This window comes from Choloepus didactylus, chromosome X (assembly GCF_015220235.1).
Source record: "Choloepus didactylus isolate mChoDid1 chromosome X, mChoDid1.pri, whole genome shotgun sequence".
NCBI lineage: Eukaryota > Metazoa > Chordata > Mammalia > Pilosa > Megalonychidae > Choloepus > Choloepus didactylus.
In genome coordinates this window covers 23,138,551-23,160,772 of record NC_051334.1, presented here as the reverse complement: position 1 = coordinate 23,160,772, position 22,222 = coordinate 23,138,551, and the positions used below count along the sequence as shown (strand labels likewise).

General features: G+C 36.1%; 1 protein-coding gene across 10 annotated transcripts in view; it reads right to left on the bottom strand.

Moving 5' to 3' along the window:
* Nucleotides 1-22,222, bottom strand: part of LOC119523721 (zinc finger X-chromosomal protein) — a 725,297-nt gene that overhangs the window by 4,925 nt on the left and 698,150 nt on the right. For 9 of the 10 annotated variants that reach the window (XM_037822527.1, XM_037822532.1, XM_037822530.1 and 6 more), the window contains 4 exons: nucleotides 19,416-19,985; nucleotides 1,385-1,534; nucleotides 1,021-1,164; nucleotides 507-659 (listed from right to left, as the gene is read on the bottom strand). In XM_037822527.1, coding sequence (XP_037678455.1) covers nucleotides 507-659; nucleotides 1,021-1,164; nucleotides 1,385-1,534; nucleotides 19,416-19,985 — 1,017 coding nt within the window. Of the gene's footprint in view, nucleotides 1-506; nucleotides 660-1,020; nucleotides 1,165-1,384; nucleotides 1,535-9,209; nucleotides 9,353-19,415; nucleotides 19,986-22,222 lie in introns of those variants that run through there. The other variant, XM_037822536.1, reaches the window with a different exon arrangement.

Genomic DNA, 22,222 nt, shown 5'->3' with positions numbered 1-22,222 from the left:
ATTATACAGCATTATAAATTATAAAGAATTAAGGATTCTTTATTAACCGCAACAAAATGAAAAATAAGCCATGATACTCATGAATGACAAAAATTCTCCATTCTAGGTAATAGGTTTTATAAACATGTTGATAGCAAGGAAATGCCTAGCTTCCAAATCTAAAAAACACATGTCAGCATTTTGCCCCATGGACTCCCTTGTTGTCTCCCAAAATCGTAAAGTCATGGGCCAGATATAATCAAGATGAAAAGTTTCAGCTTGAAAGCCTGTGTACTTCTTGCAGTACTTCTTTCTATATAATATAACATGTAGGAAATTCCTGTTAAAAATAAAGACAAAAAGTGGACTTTATAATCTTCCTCTGCTCTTATTTAAATCAAATAACCCTTACAGGGTACTGGTATTTCAGATTTCTGAAACCTAAGACCACAGAAACAGTTTTTAAATCATGAATTCATGCTCGAGAACCAACCAACTCAATACTAAGAGTTGCTATGTTGACTTACCATAAGCTGCTGCCCATGCTATTGGCATGAAAGTTTTTATTTCATTGTCATCCATTTGCTGTTCATGTGCCGCCGCAGCCGCCGCGGCTGCAGTGGCATCTTCCTCGCCTACGATCACTTCCATATAAACTTCATCAGCGATTTCGGCAACATCTAAGCAGAAAATTATTAAAACTTTTGTGATAAACCTTACAGAGATCACAGGAAAAGATGTTTTGATTTGAATTCAGTTAATTGACACACAGAAAGAAGGTTCAAATGTCACATATCTAGAACACTGCTTTCTCATAGTAAGCACTTGAATGAATCATTAATTTCTTAGCTTTCACCAGAATTAGTTTTTAAAGCAACAGTCTAAGCATACATGAAAAACCACTGATGTTTTCCCTTAGAATATGACAGCATAATAATCTCAACAATGCCACTTGTTTTCTTCAAATAGTGGCTGCGTAAAAAAAAAACCAGACCTTACAGAAACATAAAATTTTCTCCCACAAAAAGGCCACCTACTTACTTAAATCTTCATCTTCTTGCTGAGAGTCATTTACAGTCATATAGACCATCTTTTCCCTTGGAACACGAATACTGCTATTCTGATCAAGTAGTTCAACTCCATGGTCATTCTCAGGCTCACTCTCCACAATGTCTACTGTTCCACCTATCAGGGAAGATGACAGCTCTAGTGATTTATCTGAAATCTTCATTTCTACCTGTTTCACTTATTACTTTTTACAAACATTTATATTACCACATTGGAATTCTTCATTAAAAGTTATCCTCAGAAAAGACTTCAAATGTTTTCAAACTAAACAACCCCAAAGTAATCAGGTTGAAGAATTTCAATGAGAATGTATAATATTCTGAAGGTTTCCTTTTACCTAAGTCATCCTCCCCAGGGTCAGCTTTGAAAATGTAAACTTTGATGACTTCAGGGCAAGTGCCATCCACTTTACAGGGATCAATTTCTGACTCTGTGTCCATGGTCATTCCAGAGGAACCATCATGTTCTATTTTGCCAGCATCATCCACTAAAAAGGCAGGAAATACATCACAAATAATAACATCACATATTTCAGTAAAATGTTGCCATTTTCCAAAGTCCTTTTCACAAATACAATCTCTAACTCGATTCACATAAAATCAGATGCTTTTTACCTAGCAAAGAGAAGTAAAGAGTCCATAAATACATTTCTAAAGACTTCCAAAGACCGGATCACAAGTTAAGGCAAAAACACTCCACATAGAGAAAGCCCTTGGTAGTCTAGAAAACTAACAAAGTAATGAAAAAATATACTTAGCCTTTGTTAATCCATAAGGTAAAAGCATTACTAATTTTAAAATATTCTTATAATACTAAAAGACCCTGGAAAGAATGTCTTAGCAGTAAAATCAGGAAGCACAAGTCTTAATAGGAATATTTTATAAGCACTACTTCATGGTCACTACTCTTGAATATTATTTGATCTGATCTATTTACATTACAATAGTACATTTAAAAAGAATCAAAATGTGATTACCACATCATCAAGAAGCAGACAAGCTCCTCTCAATATGTACTCTGTGAGTCTCCAAATAACCCTGGAAACTGCTATGTAATTCATCCCTCTACTGGAAATTCATATTATGTGTTAAAATATAAAGAAGGTCGGTAATAAAGAAACCTATTCAACTCAAGAAAAATTATATATATATATACACATATCCATATGCCAGAAAGATACCCTACAATAAGATGGCGAATGTAAATTCTAAATTAATCTCAACACTATACACACAATATATAAAGTATATACATACACACAATACATGCACAACACACATACACTTTATTTATGACAGCAATGAGTCTAGGTCCATGCTGGCAAATACAGCAATATATAAAATCAAACATATTGCCATATACCCATTGTCCTCCTTAATGAAGGTAGACTGTGCTATGTTAAAAGGAAAATTGAGAAAAAGAAGAGGACAGAGCCATGTGACAGGAGGCAGGGATACAAGCCAAGGAACCCCAAGGAGTGCCAGCAGCCAGCATCAGAATGTTACAGAGCCTGGGAAGAAAGCATTGCCTTCCTGATGCCTCGACTGATTGTGGATTTCTTCTAGCCTCAAAACCGGACTGGGGATCAGCCAGATCAGTTATATGCACAAAGCAGCTTTGGATCTGTCTCTTATAAACAAGAGCTACAGAAAACGTTATAGCAAGGTTGAGCTTTCTCCCTCTCTGGCACAGTCCTTGAAATAACTTCTGCTGTTAAAAAAAGACAAGAGGAAGGAGGGGCCTGCCCTGATCAAGATGGCAGAATGAGATGCTTCAGGGATTCCAGAAAACAGGTTAAGGACTGCAGTAACTGGGCAAGCATCAAATCAAGAAAAAGGCTACTTAAAAGTAGCAGGACCTCATAGTCCCAGGCTGGCGCCTCTCCCCTACCTCTCACTAACTCAGCACGAAGCTGACCTGCGCTCCCAATGGGGATCCCTGGTCCTAGTTTCAGAGGGAGCAGAGTAACCCTCAAGCATATACTGGGAGCATGTATATCTGGCCCAATCTGTTTGGTGTGGCCTGAGGGACTCACCGTCCTAAAACTTGCCCTGCATGTAGATGTCAGTTCACAGAGCTCTCTTACAGAATGCTATAGGAGAGCAGTGAAGTTGTGCTGCCTGGGGCAAGGGATTACTGGCTATAGGACATACAGTACAGTGTCCAGGACCCTGAGGAAATTGTTTCCTAGGGAAGAGGGGACATTCAGAACTGTGTAAGCAGGGTAAATCCTAGGGCCACACAGTATGCCCAAGACAAGATGCATGCCCAGAAAGGATCAGGGAAGTCCCTTTGCTTTGGCCTGGAGCTATTCCCTAAACTCACTGTATGGATAAACCCTGAAGAAGAACACTTGTACAGGTCAATCTGCAAAGACTGGGAAAGGTATTTTCTTTTTCCCTTTTTTTTTTAAGTTAGCTCCTGGCATTCAAGGATAACTCTATCATAACACCAGATGCATATGAGCTTAAGGAATAGAAACCGCAGAGTCTAAATTTCAGCCATAAAACACTAAAATATCAAAATGTCCAAGTTTCAACAAAAGATTACAAAATATACAAAGAAACAAGAAGCAATGGCCAAGGCAAAGGAGAAGATTAAATAGAAACCACCAATGAGGAGGACCAGACCTGGGATGTAACAGATAAAGACTTTAAAAAAATAGTCCTAAATATTCCCAAAGAGTTAAAGGAATACATGGACAAAGAACTAAAGAAAATCAGGAAAATGATAGATGATATAAAGAGAATATCAACAGAGACTTGAAAAGTATGAAAAGGAACCAAAGAGAGCTGAAGACTGCAGTATCAGAAAATAAAAATTCCCAGACAATTGCAATCATTCAGTTTGAGGAAAAGAATGAAGATAGAATGAAGAAAGTGAACAGAGCCTGAGGAGTCTGTGGGACACCATGAAGTGTACCAACATATACATCGTGGGAGTCACAGAAGGAGAAAAAAGAGAGAAAGTGGCAGAGAGAACATTTAAAGAAATAATGCCTGAAAACTTACCACATTTAATGAAAGACAAGAATAAACACATCCAAGATGCTCAATAAACTCCTAACAGGATAAACCCAAATAGACGCACACTGTACCATATTGTAATCAGACCGTCAAATGCCAAAGAGAAAATTCTGCAAGCCGTAAGAGAGAAGCAACAGGTCATGTATATGGGAGCCTCAGTAAGATCAAGTACCGATTTCTTGTAGGAAACCAGGGAGGCAAGAAGGCAGTGGGATGACATATTTAAAGGGCTATAAGCAAAAAAAAAAAAAAAAAAAAAAAAAAAAAAAAAAAAAATGCCAACCAAGAATTCTGTATCCGGCAAAACTGTCTTTCAAAAATGAGACAGATTAAGATACTCCGAGATAAGCAAAAGTTGTAGACCATCACCTGTAGATTGGCCCTTCAAGAGATGCTTGAGTTCTGCAGGTTGAAAGGAAAGGACCATCAATCGAAGCCTCATAAAAAAATAAAGTTCTCCAGGGATGGTAACGATTTGATTAATTGCCAGTACTATTATATTTCTTGTTTGTAACTCTACTTTTTACTTCCTACAGGATCTAAAAGGCAAATGCATAAAATGAAATAAGTCAGTGGTTTGGGACTCATGTATAAACGTGTAATTTGTGACAAGAACTACATGAAGGTGGGGGGACAGAGCGAACTTTAGGAACATAGTGTGTGTATATGCTATCGAAGAGAAGGAGGTACCAAAGCAAACGAGACTGTTATAGATTAGGATGTAACATCTAAGCCCCATGGTAACTACAAAGAAACTATCAGAGAATACACAAGCTCACAGAGACAGAGTACAGGTTGCCAGGGGGAGAGGAGCAAGGGCAATGGGGAGTTCATGCATAATGGGTACAGGGTTTCTGTTTGTGGAAGATGGAAAAGTTTTAGTAATGGCAAGTGGTGAGGGTACTGCAACATTGTGAATGTGATTAATCCCACTAAATGGTATGCTTGTGAGGGGTTGGGATGGGAAGATTTATGCTGTAGATATGTTTCCATAATTAAAAAAAAAAAAAAAAACTAAAGAAATGACAATTAAGTGCAATACATGATACATGATACTGGATAGGATCTAAGAATGGAGAAGAAAAGCTTCAAAAGGACATTCTGGGGACATAAGAAAAGATTGGAATATAGAATTAAGACTTATATCGTTAGATTTCTTGAACTTGATACACCGCACTTAAGGTGGTTACGTAAGTGAATATCCTTGTTCTTAGGAAATGTATACAGTAGTATTAAGTGTCCAAGGAGTGTGATGTATACAACCTATGCTTAAGTGTTTAGAAAATGGATTGACAGATAAGCTAGAAAGATGGATGGATAGACTATCATTCAAATGTAGCAAAATGCTAAAATTGGTGGATCTGGGTCTTGGTGGGGGAGGGGGACGGGGAGGGGTATGTTGGAGTTCTCTAAATGGGTTTTGTACTGTTTTTGTAACTGTCCTCTAAGTTTGAATGTATTTCAAAATAAAAAGTTTTAAAAAAAATTCCAGAAGCCTTTTTTGCAGAAATGGAAAAGCTAATCCACAAATTCATAAGAATTGGCAAGGGGCCCTGAACAGCCAAAAGCATCTTGATAAAGAACAAAGTTGGAAGACTCACACTTCCCAATGAACTGAGAGTTCAAAAATAAACTCTCACATCTACAGCTGACTGATTTTTGACAAGGGTGCCAAGTCCACTCAATGAGGAAAAAACAGTTTCCTTGATAAATGGTCAAAAAAACTGGATTTCCACACGCAAAAGAATGAAGTCAGACCCTACCTCATGGCATATACAAAAATTCACTCAAAGTGGATCAATGACCTGAATATAAGAGCTAAAACCATAAAATTCTTAGAATATGGAATAGAATAAAATTTACATGACCTTGGATTTAGCAATAATTCTTCACTATGACACCAAAAGCATGAGCCTCATCAACAACAAAAATAAATTGGATTTCATCAAAATTAAAAACAACCTACACAATGGCAGAAAATATTTGGAAATCATATATCTGATAAGGCATAAAAATCTGCTACATCTCAACAACAAAAAGACAAATCCAATTTTAAAATGAGCAAGGGACTTTGAATAGATATTTCTCCATAGAAGATATACAAATAGCCAAGAAGCACATGAAAAGATGTTCAACATCATTAGCCTTTAGGGAAATGCAAATCCAAACCACAATGAAATACTACCTCACACCCACTAGAAAGTCTATTATTAAAAAAAAAAAAACAAACAGAAAACAATAAGTATTAGAGAGCATATGGAGAAACTGTAACTCTCCTGCATTGCTGGTGGGAAGGTAAAATGGTGCAGCCACTGTGGTAAACAGTTGGGTGGTTTTTCAGAAAGTTAAACCTAGAATTATTGTATGACCCAGCAATTTCACTCCTAGGTATATACCCCAAAGACGTAAACAGAGACTCAAATAGATACTTGTGTTTCAATGTTCATAGCAGCTTATTGAGAATAGCCAAAAGGTAGAAGCAACTCAAGTGGCCCATCAACAGATGAATGTATAAACAAAATGTGGTACATTCATGCAATAGAGTATTACTAAGCCGTAAAAAGGAATGAAGTTCTGATACTTGCTATAACATGAATGAACTTTGAAAACATTATGCTACATGAAAGAGGCCAGACACAAAAGATCATACATTTTAAGATTCTACTTACGTGAAACATCTAGAATAAGCAAATTCATAGAAACAGAAAATAAGACTAGAGGTTACCAGGAGCCATGGAGAGGGAAATGGGGAGTTATTGCCTAATGGGTACAGAGTTTCTGTTTGGGGTGATGGAGAAGTTTTGGTAATGGATAGCGGTAATGGTAGCACAACATTGTAAACGTAATTAATGCTAATGAACTATAAACTTAAAAATGGTTAAAATGGCAAGTTTTAAGAGGCAGACCAAATACACAAGCTATGAATCTTGATGTCAAGGAGGCAAACTGGCTTTTCCTAAGACCATACCTCAGTGTTACCATCTAAGAGAGAATTAGGTTCTCTGAACTATGAGCCTGTTCTAACTCTGGTATAAGTCCAACAGTCTTACTTCCTAATCACCTCTAGGTTTGTTTTGCTTTTTATCTCTAAACTCAAAAACCAGTTAAAAGAAAAAGTATAGAATAATTTTGGTATTATTTAACATCTTTATGGTTCCTATACGGGCAGGCTGCAATGGTTCACGTGGCTATTTAATAGTGAAGATACCAAGGAAGGGTATTTCCTCCTAAAAGGATAACCAAGTCCCAGGCACTGTTTTAAGTGGTTTCCCTATACCTTATCATGAAAGTGTTGACAACAACCCCATGACTTAGATGTTTTATCTCTATTTTACATATGTGAAATGGGAGCATGTAAAAGACTCAATAACTTGCCGGAAGCATTCTGCCAAAAAAGCAGATGTTCTAGCAGGTAAGTACATTTATGATTTCACTTTTAGACTCCCCCTCTCTTACCTTCCTCCTCAGGGACCCTCTTTTTAGGGTTAAAATTCCACCATATTTTTATTATATAGTCTATAAAGGATTTGAAAGAAATGATTACAATCTAACCTTTTTTAATGCTTGAAACTTTCCTGGGGCAGTTCAAAGTTAAGTTTAATTAGCCTGATTCTAAAGAGGGGATTTAAAGGATCAGAGATGTTCAAATGCCTGTCCTAAATTACAGTGATCTGTAGTATGGGGTCAGAGATGTAATTATTGAAAAATATTTGTCAAACTGCACTAAACTGATCTATAACATAATTAACTAAACCTATTTAACCAAGAACTGATTTCTTAATACTATAAATTCAGGGGAAAAGAATGACTATTACAACCCTTCCCTGTACCCGCCCTTTCCCAAGAAGAATTCCCTGATGAGACAACATAGAGGTCCTAAGGGAAGTTAATCCAGATTTAGCCTTGCTAGCTCAACAGATGCCATCAACTGATAAAATGGCTAGCAGTTAGGGACTGGTTGTGTGGCAAGCCCTGAGCTGGATGCCTCATGCACGTGACCTCTCATGCTCACAACTACCCTGCAGGCCAAGCAGTCTTACTGTTATTTTACAAATAAGGAAACTAAGGCCGATGAGAAGATAGTCAACTTACCCAGATTCATACAGCTACTGAACAGTAGGGCTAGCATCCAAACTGAAGGCTGCCTGACTCCAAGCTGCAGGCATGTCCATATACCACGTTGCTTCTCTAGGATCCTGACAGGTAAGGCATGTTCTCTCATTGTCTCTTTCAGACCCTGTCTCCTTCTCTCTCCTTTTCTTTCTCAGCCCACCATTACCCACAAAGTAATCATGTATTTTCAAAGGGCAAGCTGGCTGACAATTTTATCTAAGTCTCAAGCTGATAAAAAGTAAATATTAGTTACAAGGCCAATCTGAAGCTTCAACTGCTTTGCAATGTGTTAAAGATATAGACTTTTTCCAATCTTTCTTGGTGGTGGTGAGGAGACTAAATAAAACATCTTGGCTTCATTTGAATGCTTTATTCTTGGTATAAACCTAACCAACACTCAGATTAAACATTATGCTGAAAACCTCTAATTCACTAATTTTAGTATTGATTTCTAAGTAAATTTCAGAGCATTTACAATAGACACAGTAATTCTAGACTGGTCAACAGAATTTTATCAAAACAAGCTTTACAAAGATTAGTCTAATACAACTTCTCTAAAATATCCTTAACTCCAGTAAATAAGACTTTTCTCACATTTCAGAAATATTCCCATGTGGGTACGTATTTTTGAAATTCTAAAATTTTATTCTCAATTTTACCAAATGGTTAAAAAAATGAAACAAAACTGGTAGGGAACATACATAAAAATAATGGCAAGATACATACAGAGCCAATAATTAGCCCATCAAACAAAGGAATAAACAAACATTTTACCATCTCTTCTGGGCTAATGGCCTCTACAATCAATAAAGCATTAGACTGTATTGATCCTCAGAGTTTAATGCATTAAACATAGGGGTTTGGATTTCATTTACTCACTCAATCCCTGAACCACTTTTTATTGAATGTCTACTATGACCAAAGTCATGATTAAGTAGGAGTTAACACCAAATCAACTGCTCAAAACCCTAAATAAGATGGCCAGGGGCACCATGTTCCACATTTGCAGAGGGAGCCATTTACATTGTCGTTGTAGGCAGCAACCCTGTAGATAGATCTTCAGCATGTCCAAATTTGCCCTTCATTTAGTCATGGTTTTGCCATCTGCCCAGCTGCACATGCCAGAAACCAGTGAGTGAGCTTCAAAGCCTCCTTCTTTCTTGACCCTAAATTTAATAAATTCTACTTACTAAATATGTCATGAATGAATTTCTGCCAAACTCTACTGATAGAACCTTATTTCAAACCGTTAAATCATCTCACTCTTACCCGAACTACAATAACCTCCCAAAATTTACTTTTTGTTTCCAATTTCACTCTTACCTTGTCCAACCGCAACATCAGAATTATCTTGCTTAACTATAAATCTGTGCTACTATTAATCTGCACCTTTAACAGTTCCCCACATCAAAAAGGTAAGGTAAGCTTCTTAGTGTGTTCAAGGGCCTTTATGATTTGGGCCCTGCCTATTTTGTCATTTTCTCCAACCACCCTTACCTGTGCCAGGCATGCCATTCCTCCCTCCTTGGCCACCTATTTAACATTTTATTCATCCTTCAATGTGAGTTTTTCCCCAAATTACGTTTTTTAAAAAATGTGAAAATGGTAATATATAGCTTTGTTTTAAAAGAAAAATTCTTGTCTTTTAGAAATACTGAAATATTTATGAATGAAATGATATATGGAACTTGTTTCAAAATATTAGAAGGGAGGGAAATGGACTAGAGTAGAGATGAAATAAATTCAGTCATGTCTTCAACTGAGCTTCCACGGTACTTTGGTTTACAGAGCTTTTATAGTGTTTATCTCACATAAGTGTACCAAAATTTTTCTGCTATTTCCTTACTTTGTGCTTCCAAAATACCTTGCATATCCATTTATATACCTTTTCCACACTCAACTGTAATTGTCTTTCTGTTTGTTTTCCCTCTAAGACTGTAAACTCTAGAAAGCCAGACTTTCCTATGTATATCTATCTCTAACACCTAGCAAGGTTCATAGCTCATCATGGCTGATTAATGAATGCTTTTGAATGAATGAAGACACAAGAAAAGCAAACATGGGTAAGGGAAAAAATAATAGTTTATATATGACTGATTTCTCATATAAACACAAATTTTTAAAAAATGAACATTTTTTAGGTAGAAAAACAGAAGGGATTTGGTAGCTCTTCTGCTACAAGAAGTTAACTAAGCAAATATCTAGGCCCCTCTCCAAATTATTCCCTAACTTTGTTGAAATTGGGTATACAACAATACTACAAATTTTAGTAATCATCAGAATTCAACTTGCCCCCCCCCCATCCACTAATAAACACTACCTCAACTCTACTGCTTTGTAGTATTAATTTTATACACACACACAAATGAAGAGAGGCAATATGAGAGTGGAGACTGGACACTCTGGAATAAAACACACTTGATCTCAAATTCTCACACTAATGCTAGCTGGATATTAATCTTCAGCAAGTTACTGAAACTGAGCCTCAGTTACCCAATCTGTAAAATGGTGATAACACCAACATTATAAGGTTGTTGTAAGGAAAATAATATATACTAAATTCTGGCACATAGATACCCTTAATTGAAAGTTTACTATTACTTCTTTTTATTGTTATCAAACTTGTTTTAATTTCTAAATGATCTTTCTTGGGATAAAAAAGCATAAATTTAAAAATTTAAAAAGAAACTGCTCATACTGATTTGATAAAAATTAAACCACATATACAACCCTAAATGCCCCCTTCCAAGAGGAGAGCTTTATTAATAACAAACCTTACTAAACAGACTTAATTATGTCTTCTGATTGAACTGCCAATTGACTCAAGAGACTTAGTCAACAAAAGATGGGTCAGTGAGTCTGAAGGCACTTTACACACATTAGCACATGAACTCTTCCCTGAAACATTAATTCAAATGCACTAAAAGTATATATATGCTAGTAGATAAAAACAGATTAATAAGCATTAGTAAAAAACTATCCAATCTAATGATTTTATTTAAGTTTAGCTTTCTCGCAAGCAGCTGTATAATGCAGGAAACAGTGTTTTGAATACAATTTTAACTTAGCAAAATAATCCTTGGTCTTAGAATATAAAAACAAATAAAATAGAGAGAAAACAGCTATATTGTTACTCTCCCCTCACTGTCATCAAATGGCTTTATTAAAATATGGTCTGCACAAAATAAAATTTCCAATTTTATAATCAACACATTAAAAATGGTCACACATTTTCACTTAATCATGCTAGTTTAAAGGATTCTAAGCTTAAATTATCTGCTATAATTTTTTGTCTATTTTAAAACTTAAAATTACTGAAAACACATATCTTATTAAAATGTTCATTAGATATGACAAATCATATGGGTTTACATTAGAATAATTATCTTGCCAAGTATTTTGTGACTCCATGCTCCAAAAGGATCTAGTTTTCCTTTGTTGTTACTATAAGTACCCTTGTTTTCCATAAGAACCCATTACCATCATTTATTAATTCGGCTAAAATTTAGACTTTAATATTTAGAGTAGTAAGCTTTGCAAATTCACCACCCACTCCTAGCAGTATGCCTTAATCTTAAATTTTCTCAAACTTCAAGATTACAGGAAACTGGAAGGGATTCATCACAACCATGACATGTCCACAAAATCCAAGAAGCCTCTTCTCAGCAAGCAATAATTTAATCCTGCTGATAATTCTGGGTGGAAAGGAACTGATACTCACTGGGAAACAGCAGAGCCATGGAAAAATAGTTAACGTGTATTAGTAGCTAACATTTACAATGTACTATTCTAAAAGATTTACATGTTTTAACTCATTTAATTCTCTCAACAGCCCCGTAAGACAGATACTACAGTCATCTCCACTTTACGGGAGAGGAAACTAAAGTCTAGAGAGGCTGAGTAACTTGCTCAAAGTTACACAGCAAGTAAGTAGTGAGCTTGGACTTGAACAGACAGCCTGACTCCAGAGCCTGTGCTCTTAACCAAAATGCTGCGTTGCTTCCCAGTAATACAAAGCTGCTCCGTCACTGGCACTTTAGAGTGGAATGGCAAACTGATTGCTTCTTATAACCTACATCATTCCCTCTTCTTGCTAGGCTGTTTTCATGGGAACGGAGACAGAAATCATCATCTCGGAAAAGAGAAGCTACTCAGGCTTACTATCCTGTTAGACACAAGAGGAGGCTCTTGTGGCCCTGTAGCAAATCTGCCATTCTATTCAAGCAGCTCTGAAAAGGGCAGGAGAAAAGCAAAGTGAAAACTGCAGGGAACGAAACAGGAGAAAAAGTCCAAAAAATTAAAACAGGCTGAGGGGGAAAAAGGAGCAAGGAGCAAAGGCTGAATACTGATTGGATACATTTTATTCCATTTTTTCCCATCACTGAACTGATCCCAAAAAATATGGAACCTGGACATAAAGTGGAAACCAAGCAGTCCTTTGAATCAGGGCAATGCATGCAGTAAGCAGACAATAAATGCTTACCAAACGGAAAAACAAACTTTTGAGTTAAAATTACACAAGCCAGAAGAACTGGCTCATCAAACTTTGGAAAGCTTTCTACAACTTAAGAATTCTGCCAAAGGTGAATAAAACCATAGTAGTACCATCTGACTTCAAAAGTTGACTCCATATTTTTCCAACTGTCCTGTAAGTTTGAAATTATTTCAAAATAAAAAGTTTAAGGGGAAAAAAAGTTGATTTCAAAGCACAAAACTTATATTCTGAAACTACAAAACATTGTTGAAAGTAATTTAAAAAGACCTGAATAAATGGGAAAATATACCATGTTCATGGATCGGAAGACTTAATACTGTTAAAAGTGGTAATACTCCCTAAATTGATCTACACATTCAACATAATCTCTGTCAGAATTCCAGGTGGCTTCTTTGTAGAAATTGACAAGCTGGTCCTAACATTCATATGGAAACTAAAGGGACTGGAATAGACAAAACAATTTTGAAAAAGAACAAAGTTGGAGGACTCCCACTTCTCAATTTCAAAACTTACTACAAAATTACAGTAATTAAGACAGTGTGATACTGGCATAAGGATAGACATACAGATCAATGGAACAGAACTGAGATCCAGAAATAAATCTTCACATTTGGTCAAGTGATTTTCAACAAATGTGTCATGGGGGAAAGAAGAATCTCTTCAACAAATGGTGCTGGGTCAACCTACATGTAAAGGATGGAGCTGAACCCTCACCTCACTCCATATACAAAAATTAATTCAACACGGATCAAAAAACCTAAATTTGAGCTAAAATTATAAAATGCTTGGAAGGAAACATAAGTTTCTTTGTGACCTTGGATTAGGCAACAGTTTCTTAAATGACACAAAAAGCACAAGCAATAAAAGAAAATATAGAGAAATGAGATGTCAACAAAATTTAAAACTTTTGTGCATTAAAGGACACCATCAAGAAAACAAAAAAACCCACGGAATTGGAGAAAATATTTATAAATCATATATTTGATAAGAGACTTGTATCTAGACTATATAAAGAACACTTTCAACTCAATAAAAATAACCTAATTAAAATATGGGCACAAAAGATCTGAACAGACATTTCTTCGAAGATACACAAATGGCAAATAAGCACATGAAAACATGTTCAACATCATTAGCCATCAGGGAAATGCAAATCAAAACCACAATGAGATACTATTTCATACCTGCTAAGTTGGCTATAAGCAAAAGGACAGATAATAACAAGTGTTGACGAGGATGTGGAGAAATTAGAACCCTTATACTCTACTGGTAGGAATGTAAAATGGTGCAGGTACTTTGGAAACCAGTCTGGGAGTTTCTCAAAAGGTTAAACATGGAGTTCCCATATGATCCAGTAATTCCACTCACAGGTATATACTCAAGAGAAATGAAAACATATGTCCACACAAAAAACTTGTACATGAATGTTCATGGCAGCATCATTCATAATAGCAAAAAAGTTAAAACAATCCAAATGTCCAACAGCTGATGACCATGTAACTAAAATGTTACATACAATGGAATATTATTTGGCAATAAAAGGAATGAAGTACTGGTAACATGCTACAACATAGATGATAACCCTTGATCAGCTAAGTGAAAAAAGCCAGTCACAAAAAACTACATATTACAGGATTCCATTTATGTGGACTGTCCAAACTAGGCAAATCTATAGGGACAAAAAGTAGATTAGATTAGTGGTTGCCTAGGGTTGCGGAGGAGTGATGGGAATGTTCTCAAATTGACTGTGGTGATGGATGTACAACTCTATAAATATACTTACGATCACTGAATTGCATACTTTAAATTGATAAATTGTATGGTATATGAATTATACCTCAATAAAGCTGGTACCCAAAAAAAGTTGATCTCAATACCGGAGATGATATAGAATTAGAAAGAAACACCTAACTCCTGCTCATCTTCTACCTAACTGTACTAATTAAAAGACCTGAGAGATGTCAACAAGATCTAAAGAATGGCATCTCACTGATGTTAGTATTAGAGACACCCAAAGAATATTTTGCTTCTTGCAGCTATCATAAGGCAGTGCCTGACTCATCATCACCAGATCTCTTCCAACTCTCCTTATTGTACAAGTGATGTTTCACGAAGTGGCATCTTAACTATCTAGCTGCAATGTGAAACTCCAGGATCAGTGCAAAGAATTAGGGACAGTCTGGCAGTTACCTCAGATTAAAAACTAAGAACCAACTTAAATAACAAGTAGATGACTCAAAACACTCCATCTCTCAGAGAGCCAGAAAAATCCTAAGTGTCATGAAGCACTACTGCCATACCTAGCCAATACCAGTAGCCAATAGCTACTGGAAGGGAAAAAAAAGTATCATTAATACCTTGGATGAGGCATGATGTGCATAGAATTTCAGTTGTAACATTCATACATTCACTTAACCTAATATACATTGGGTTTGATGGGGAAGATACATAAGTGGGTAAAACACAGTAGATCCTGTCCTCAAGAAACACAATTATTTTAAAAGCAATCATAACATCTAGACTGCAAAGACTAGATAAAGAGGTCACCCTAAGGCAGCTATCCTGTGACAAAGGGCATTTCTATCTAGATATACTATAAAAGAATAAGACCTGCTTCTTCATCATCATTTTAAATAAGACCTTCAGAGGAAAGAAATTCTGCCAAGACAAGACATTAAACACTTTATAAAAGCCATTTATTGGGCTCTTAGAGCCAATGACTTACTGCAATTTTTTAAGAGATGACAGTATTTAGACATCTGTTCTTGTTCTTCATTGGTCTATAAGTGTATAGGAAATACAGGAATTCAGAGATACTGCCATTTCTCATCATATTATGAAAGCTGACTGTTAATAACACCATCTCAGAATTTTCCATCACTATATGCTTACCCAAAACCTCTTGTCAACACTAATCTTCTGAAATCAATATAGGTTTTAAGGAACAAGGCAGCATAAGAGTATCTTTACTGGGAAGCAAAAACAATAGAAATGCTCATTTATTCCAAGGCATTCAATTGGTTTGATTCCAAAGCCAATAGTAAGTTAAATTTTTAAACATGATCATTCTTTGAAGGGAGAAAGGACAATGGTGTGGAGGGGAGAAAAGAGTGCAGAAATAACTGCATAACAGAAAGACAAAAGATACTCCCAAAAGTCACTATCCATAAACCCAATTTAAAAACAATCCAACCATTTCATTATAGTAAAGCAGGGGAATAAGATAACTTGTGTGTATATGTGTGTGCTTTCCAATGTATCTCTGAATTCTTTTAGCTTGGATATGACATTGTATTTTAAAAGGAAAGTTTATGTCCATCCATATTGCCTTTGTCCAGAAACATTAAAATCCAGATAAACATGCAAAAATCCAGGGCCTAGAAGAAACAAGACTATAAATAAGGTTTTTAATGAAAATTTTACAAAAAAGTCTGGATTCTGTAACACAAGAATCCAGTGTACTATATGTCAACCATTACCAGAACATCTCTGGGTTTTTTTAAATGACTTCCTTGGAGGGTTGAACTTCCTACAAGAGTAGTGAACGCAAGAGAGAAGGTGCAGCTAAAGGTCAGGGCAATGCCATGCCTTTTATTTCTTAGAAAACAAGCTTAACAGAAAGGGCAGAAAACATAAAGAGAAGTCAAGGGGAACCAAGAGTGCTTTTTCCTCTTAAGTATTTCACCAGACCCTCTTCCTCTCATAAATCAGGATGAATCTAATTCTACTTTCTCCAGCCTTGCCCCTGGATTGCCTGGTCTTGTAAGAGAAAATCTGGCAGTGGCAGTTTAAAATAGCATTAGCATATTAAATAGTAAATCTTACAAACTTAAGACTCTAGACCTCAGTTGGCCTCTAAACGCAGTTCAGCAATCTATTTTATAAGTGCTTAGCTTCCTGCCCCTGCCAATTCCTTTAAGACTAAACTTTTTAATCCTTTGCCACTTCAGCTTCCCACCCAAATTCTGCTTTTCTTCCATATTAGCAGATCACTTTCTTCACAGAGAAAACAGCTCTCAACATTCAAAAATTCCTTTTACCTTCTGTTCCCTGGCTCTAATTTTACTGGTATGGGTCTCATCCTTCACTGTCTCCCTGTCTCAGAGGAGACACACTTTTCCTCTCTAGGACTCACCTAACAGCCCTTCACTTTTGCCCTGGACTCCCATCCCTTCCCATCTCTGGAATCCTGCTGCACCTGTTAGCTCTTCCTTTATCTTCATTCTCTCTCTGTCCAATGGTTTGTTTCCTCCCCCATATGCCTATAAATATGCTCAATACACTTTCACCATCCAGTCAACCATCAAAAGCTATATGCTTGCCTCTTCTTTCCCTTCACTGACAAAAATGGCAATTTACACAAACCACTTTACCTATTCCACTTCCATTAACTTCTCAATCCATTACAGCTCATCTCTACCTCCTCTCCACCCACCCATGCTTTACTGAAACTATTGATATACCAAGGACCTCCTAATTGCTTAATGAAAAAGCCTGCTCTCTCCCCAGTGACTGACACTTCTAGAAATTCTCTTTATCCTTGACAGTGCTGAAAACATCCTCTAAAGGTTTTTCTCCTCCTTCTCTTCCCCAAACCTTCCAATGTTCATGGGCTCTTCTCTTCCACCTACTTCTTAAAATACCCAAGAGATCCATCTATATTTAACACTTATTCTACAAGCACTCTCTGGGGACCGCTATCCATTCCCATATAGAATACTACCTATATCCTATTGTCCCAAATTTCTTCCTCTAGATACAAACTCTCTCAGAAGCACCAAAGTCCTTTTTTCAAGTGTCTGGAATAACTATCCACCAGACTGTCCTCCGCAGGCAACTCAAACTTTTAACAGGTCCTAAATCATTTACTTTCCAACCAAATCTAAAATCTACTTTTCCTCTTCTCAGTTAACGGCATGATCAGCCACCCTATCTCCCAAGGTGGAAATCTTGGGGTCACCCTTGAATTATCTTTCTCCTTCATATCTCCACCCATGGTCTATCTGTTACCAAATCTTGTCCATTTTACTTCCTAATTTCTCTCAAACCCAGCCCCTCCCCCCACCACCACCCATTACTATTAAGGTACTTATATCACATGAACGATTTCAACTACTTCTCTGCTACTAATCTCTTCCTCACCCATTCTTATTCCATATTGCTATCAGGATTATCTTCCTAAAATAAATACTAAATTAAAACAGGATACATATTTTTCAATATCAGATTGGCAAAAACCCAAAAGGAAAATAACACCTTGTGTTGGTTAGTGTGGGGAAATGGACCCTTTTCATAAACATGGTGAGGGGAGTTACATTAAGCAAAATATCAAAGCAATATACCAGAATTGTAAATGTGTATACCTTTTGATCCAGCCAATTCTATTTCTAGAAATTTATTCTAAGGAATTAAACAGAAAAGTACACAAAGATATACAAGTGCATCCCGAAGTTCCCATCATTGCCAGAAAAGGCCAAGTCCTTTTTTACACACTAAATTTGCCTGGAATGGATCCTCCTATGCATGCCCTTCTTCATCTTGTAAAACTAGAACTCATCCTTGAGCTCAAAGGTCAGCTACTCTGTCCTCTGTCTCCACAGCAATTTATTTGTAACTCTGTATCACACTGCAACCACAGCAGACTATAAGCTCTCCAAGGACAATGGATTTATGTATGTTATTTATTTCGCGTATATCCATTTCTACACTACCTACAACAATGTCTGACACTTAGTAGGAGCTCAATAAATATGTGAGTTGAAGGAGTTTCCTTCCTCTTTAGACAAAGAATTTTGATTTTTAAAATCTCAAGAAGTATTAAAAAATATTTCCTAAAATGTTGGCAGACCCCCTATACACGTTATGTTCAATTCTGGTATTAAACAGGTATGTAAGCAAAGCAAATAGTCATATAAATTTATATAAGCAAATAGTCTATGAGTCTTTATTTATTTATTTGACATTTAATTCCTAAAAGCATAAGCAAAAAAAAAAGCATAAACAATTCCTAAAAGCATTTCCTTACTGGGTCTTAAGTGTGGTCTATCCAACTTGAGACCAATTTTATCTCTGAAAGTGGTGCCAAATCTGCTGTAAGAAGACACAGCTGTCTTACCAGATATTAAGTTAAACATTTAGAGTTGTGTTCCAAAACACCTTACTTTTCTTCAATAATCTAATATGAATCTATCATACTTGAAATGTTTTGAAATCATTTATACTTCAATACAATGCCAGAGCTCTTTTCTATGCCATCTATTATGTTAGTAGTATTTTACATATTATATAAGTAGAGTAAGTACATAAGTATTATATAGATAATACCATGCACCCATATACAATATATAAGTAGTTGGGTCATACTTTCTTTTTTTCAAGTTGCACCCCTTTTAAATTTCAGGAGGGTTCCTAATTCTAATAAAGGCTAGTAACAGCCTAATCATAACCTTCATGATTTCACAAAAGTTCAGTTCTAGCTCTTTTAGCCTTTGCCTTTCTAGATGAAGAAATCTCATCTTTCTATTCCATTCTTACAGAGAAACAACTCTTTACACCATTTCACTTTTCTTAATTTTGAGTTATCTTATAGGATCCAAACTGAAACAATGCAGGTAGGTTTATGAGATTTACTTTCATTTTATAAGTTTTAGTCAAGAAAATGTCACCCCTGATATAAGTCAGAAAAAGATAGCCTTCAAAAGCACCTCTGACAATCACTGTTCTCCAAGACTTACAGGAAATCATAAGGTAGTCCTCACAGTTGCCTTTGTCATCATCTTGCTGGTCTACAGGGATCCCGTTGGCATCTATGACTGCTTCAGAGGCACAGTCTGCTACCAATACTTCTTCTGAAACTACACCAGTTGTCAGAGGATCAGTGACGATTTCTGCTTCTACTACATTATCATGAACCACATGTTCAACATGTCCAACATCAGGCACATGGATAGATTCACTTGTCAAGACGTGTTCTGGCATAGACATTGAAGCTGAAGTAATGTCAGAAGCTAAAACATCATCAGGGACGGTGCAATGTGTTAAAGAAACTTCTTCAGTCACATCTGAGTCCAGCACTTGTTCAGGAATGATGACAGTTTCAGATACATCTGCTTCTTCCATGATATCTGGGCATTGAACATCTTCTATAACAACGTCCTCAATAACATCTTGGATTACAACTGAGTCTGGGTCATCAGGAACAAAGTTATGCACAGTTATGTCTGAATCCACAACATCTGAAACAAAAACAGTTTCTTGTACTTCCACAACAATTTGGTCACCATCCATGTGTGTAGCATCAGCTCCTTAAAAAAATAAAAATTAAAATGACAAATTTCAGGTAGGAATGCATGACTAACTCAAATAATATAAATGTTATTTAACTTCTACCAGGAAAACAGTCTAATTCCTCCGTTTTTCTCAAACATTAAGCTAAAGAAATAAAGAGGGACTCTATTTTTGAATCATACTAGAAATAGATATTTTTAACACAAGAGCATTTTTTTTACTCATTCCAAATCAGTTAATGAAGAAATACTAGGAAAGCAAAACAATTGAGGCAGTCACAGAAGAAAAATATTCATGAAAGAAAAATTCTAGGCACACTAAAATCATATGCTTAAGTACTTAAAGGATGATTATAAAATTCAGTAAGTAATGCAACTTCAGGTGGTAAATATACTATTTTCCTTTGTTAGGTCTGCTTTTCATTTCTTTTCCTTCTTGCCCCAACTCCCTCCTCCAGCCATATTTTTTCTTCTTTCCATCTCTCCATGTAATTCTTTTACCTCCCATTTTCCCCCTTCTCTCTTCATATCCTTTCCCCTTTGTTCTGATGCAACATACCACCAATATCCTCTATCTATAATACAGAAAATTTAGAAATTATTCTCTGAGTCTAGGACTTAGAAGAATTGGGGTAGAAATGAAAAGAGGGATAATCCGAAGGCCATGGTTGAGGACAATTGAAGAACCTCTGTGGATACATAAAATGAATAAAAGTACAGCTGCTCTGGTGTGGTGGAGAGTGAGGTTAGTTGGAGAGGGGCCTGCCACAATTTCACCAGGGTACTCCATTCCCTCTAATCTCCTCCCTGCCCCCCAGTTCCCAACCCACAAGGCATTTCCTTCAGAATATAAGAAACTCTAATCCAGCCCACTCTGCAGCAGTTAAGGAATGAAAGTAGAGGGCTGAGCCAATTGAAGCCCAATGAGATTAAATGACTTAGCCAAGATCACACGGTTTGCACAGCATATGGTGCTCAGTAAATATTATTCTGAATGGATGCCACAAATGCGAATAGAAATCATATATCCTTATCAAAAATATAAAATAATATAAAACAAAATATAACAAATCCAGTATCTTGGCTCCTGGTCCAGAAAAAAGCTAACAAAGTTTTATAAAATCTTATCTAAAAAGCTATTTAGTCAATTAGTGCTTCTGGTTATGACTCAGATCAGGCTGAGTCTAAGCAGGTGCCTAACGCAATGACTGTGTGGAACAGGCCAGGCCCTCAGAGAAACATGTGACTTCAACAAACAAAAATACCCAACAGGGCCAAAGAAGATTCAAAACTGTAGACAGTCTTTAAAGTCACTTAATACCCATTTTAATTATATCTAGAAATAACAATCAAAGAATATGTTTGCTTTCATTACTATAGAACTTCTACAAAATGCTTTGTACTTATTTGCCTTCAATATTTGCAATATTATCATCAAGCAATAGGTCACTGCTATCTCCAGTTTGCAGACATGAATATGAAAGCATTTAGTGGCAAGAGCACTGGTTAAAAGGTCTAAATCAGAGAGCAGGATTTGGACACTTATTAGTTTTGTGACCTTGGGCAAGTCATTTAACCTCTGAGTTTCAGTTTCCTCATCAGTACAATGAGGACAGTAGTATCTGCCATGCATACGTCACAGGACTGTTGTGATGATCAAATGAGAATGTATGGGAAGTTTCTGAAAAACTGTAATGAGAGGTTTCATTATTATTATTATGACATATGAAAACGGAGGCCCTGGCAGATTAAGTGACTTGCTCAAAGATAAACAAATACCATAAGTGTTAACAATCAGGACTAAAATGCAATAGCCTTTCAATCTACCACTTAGCCCATGACCCATGTTTGCTTGTAGCAAAATTAAGCTAGTAGATACTGTGGGTTTTTCTCCAAAAGGCTTTAGTCTCTTTCAAGCACATTAATTATACGTGTTCCAATGAAGAAAATAATTAGAATTCTGCATTTACCATTATCAAACTGAAATTACCAAACAAGAATTGAAGTTTGTCAGTAAGTTAATAAAATCACATACAGCTTCTAGACTTAGAATATAAAAGCAAATTTGAAAATTAAAAATCACTTATTTAATTTCTTGATGAAGTTAACTGCTGTTTCTTTAATATACTGCAATATGATCATTTAAAGTCCAATGGAAAAGTCATTCACATTTTATTTGTAAGGGTAGCTAACTGATGTGATATAAAACCATTTCACATTATAAAACCTAGTGTAATCACTTTACAATGTTATGT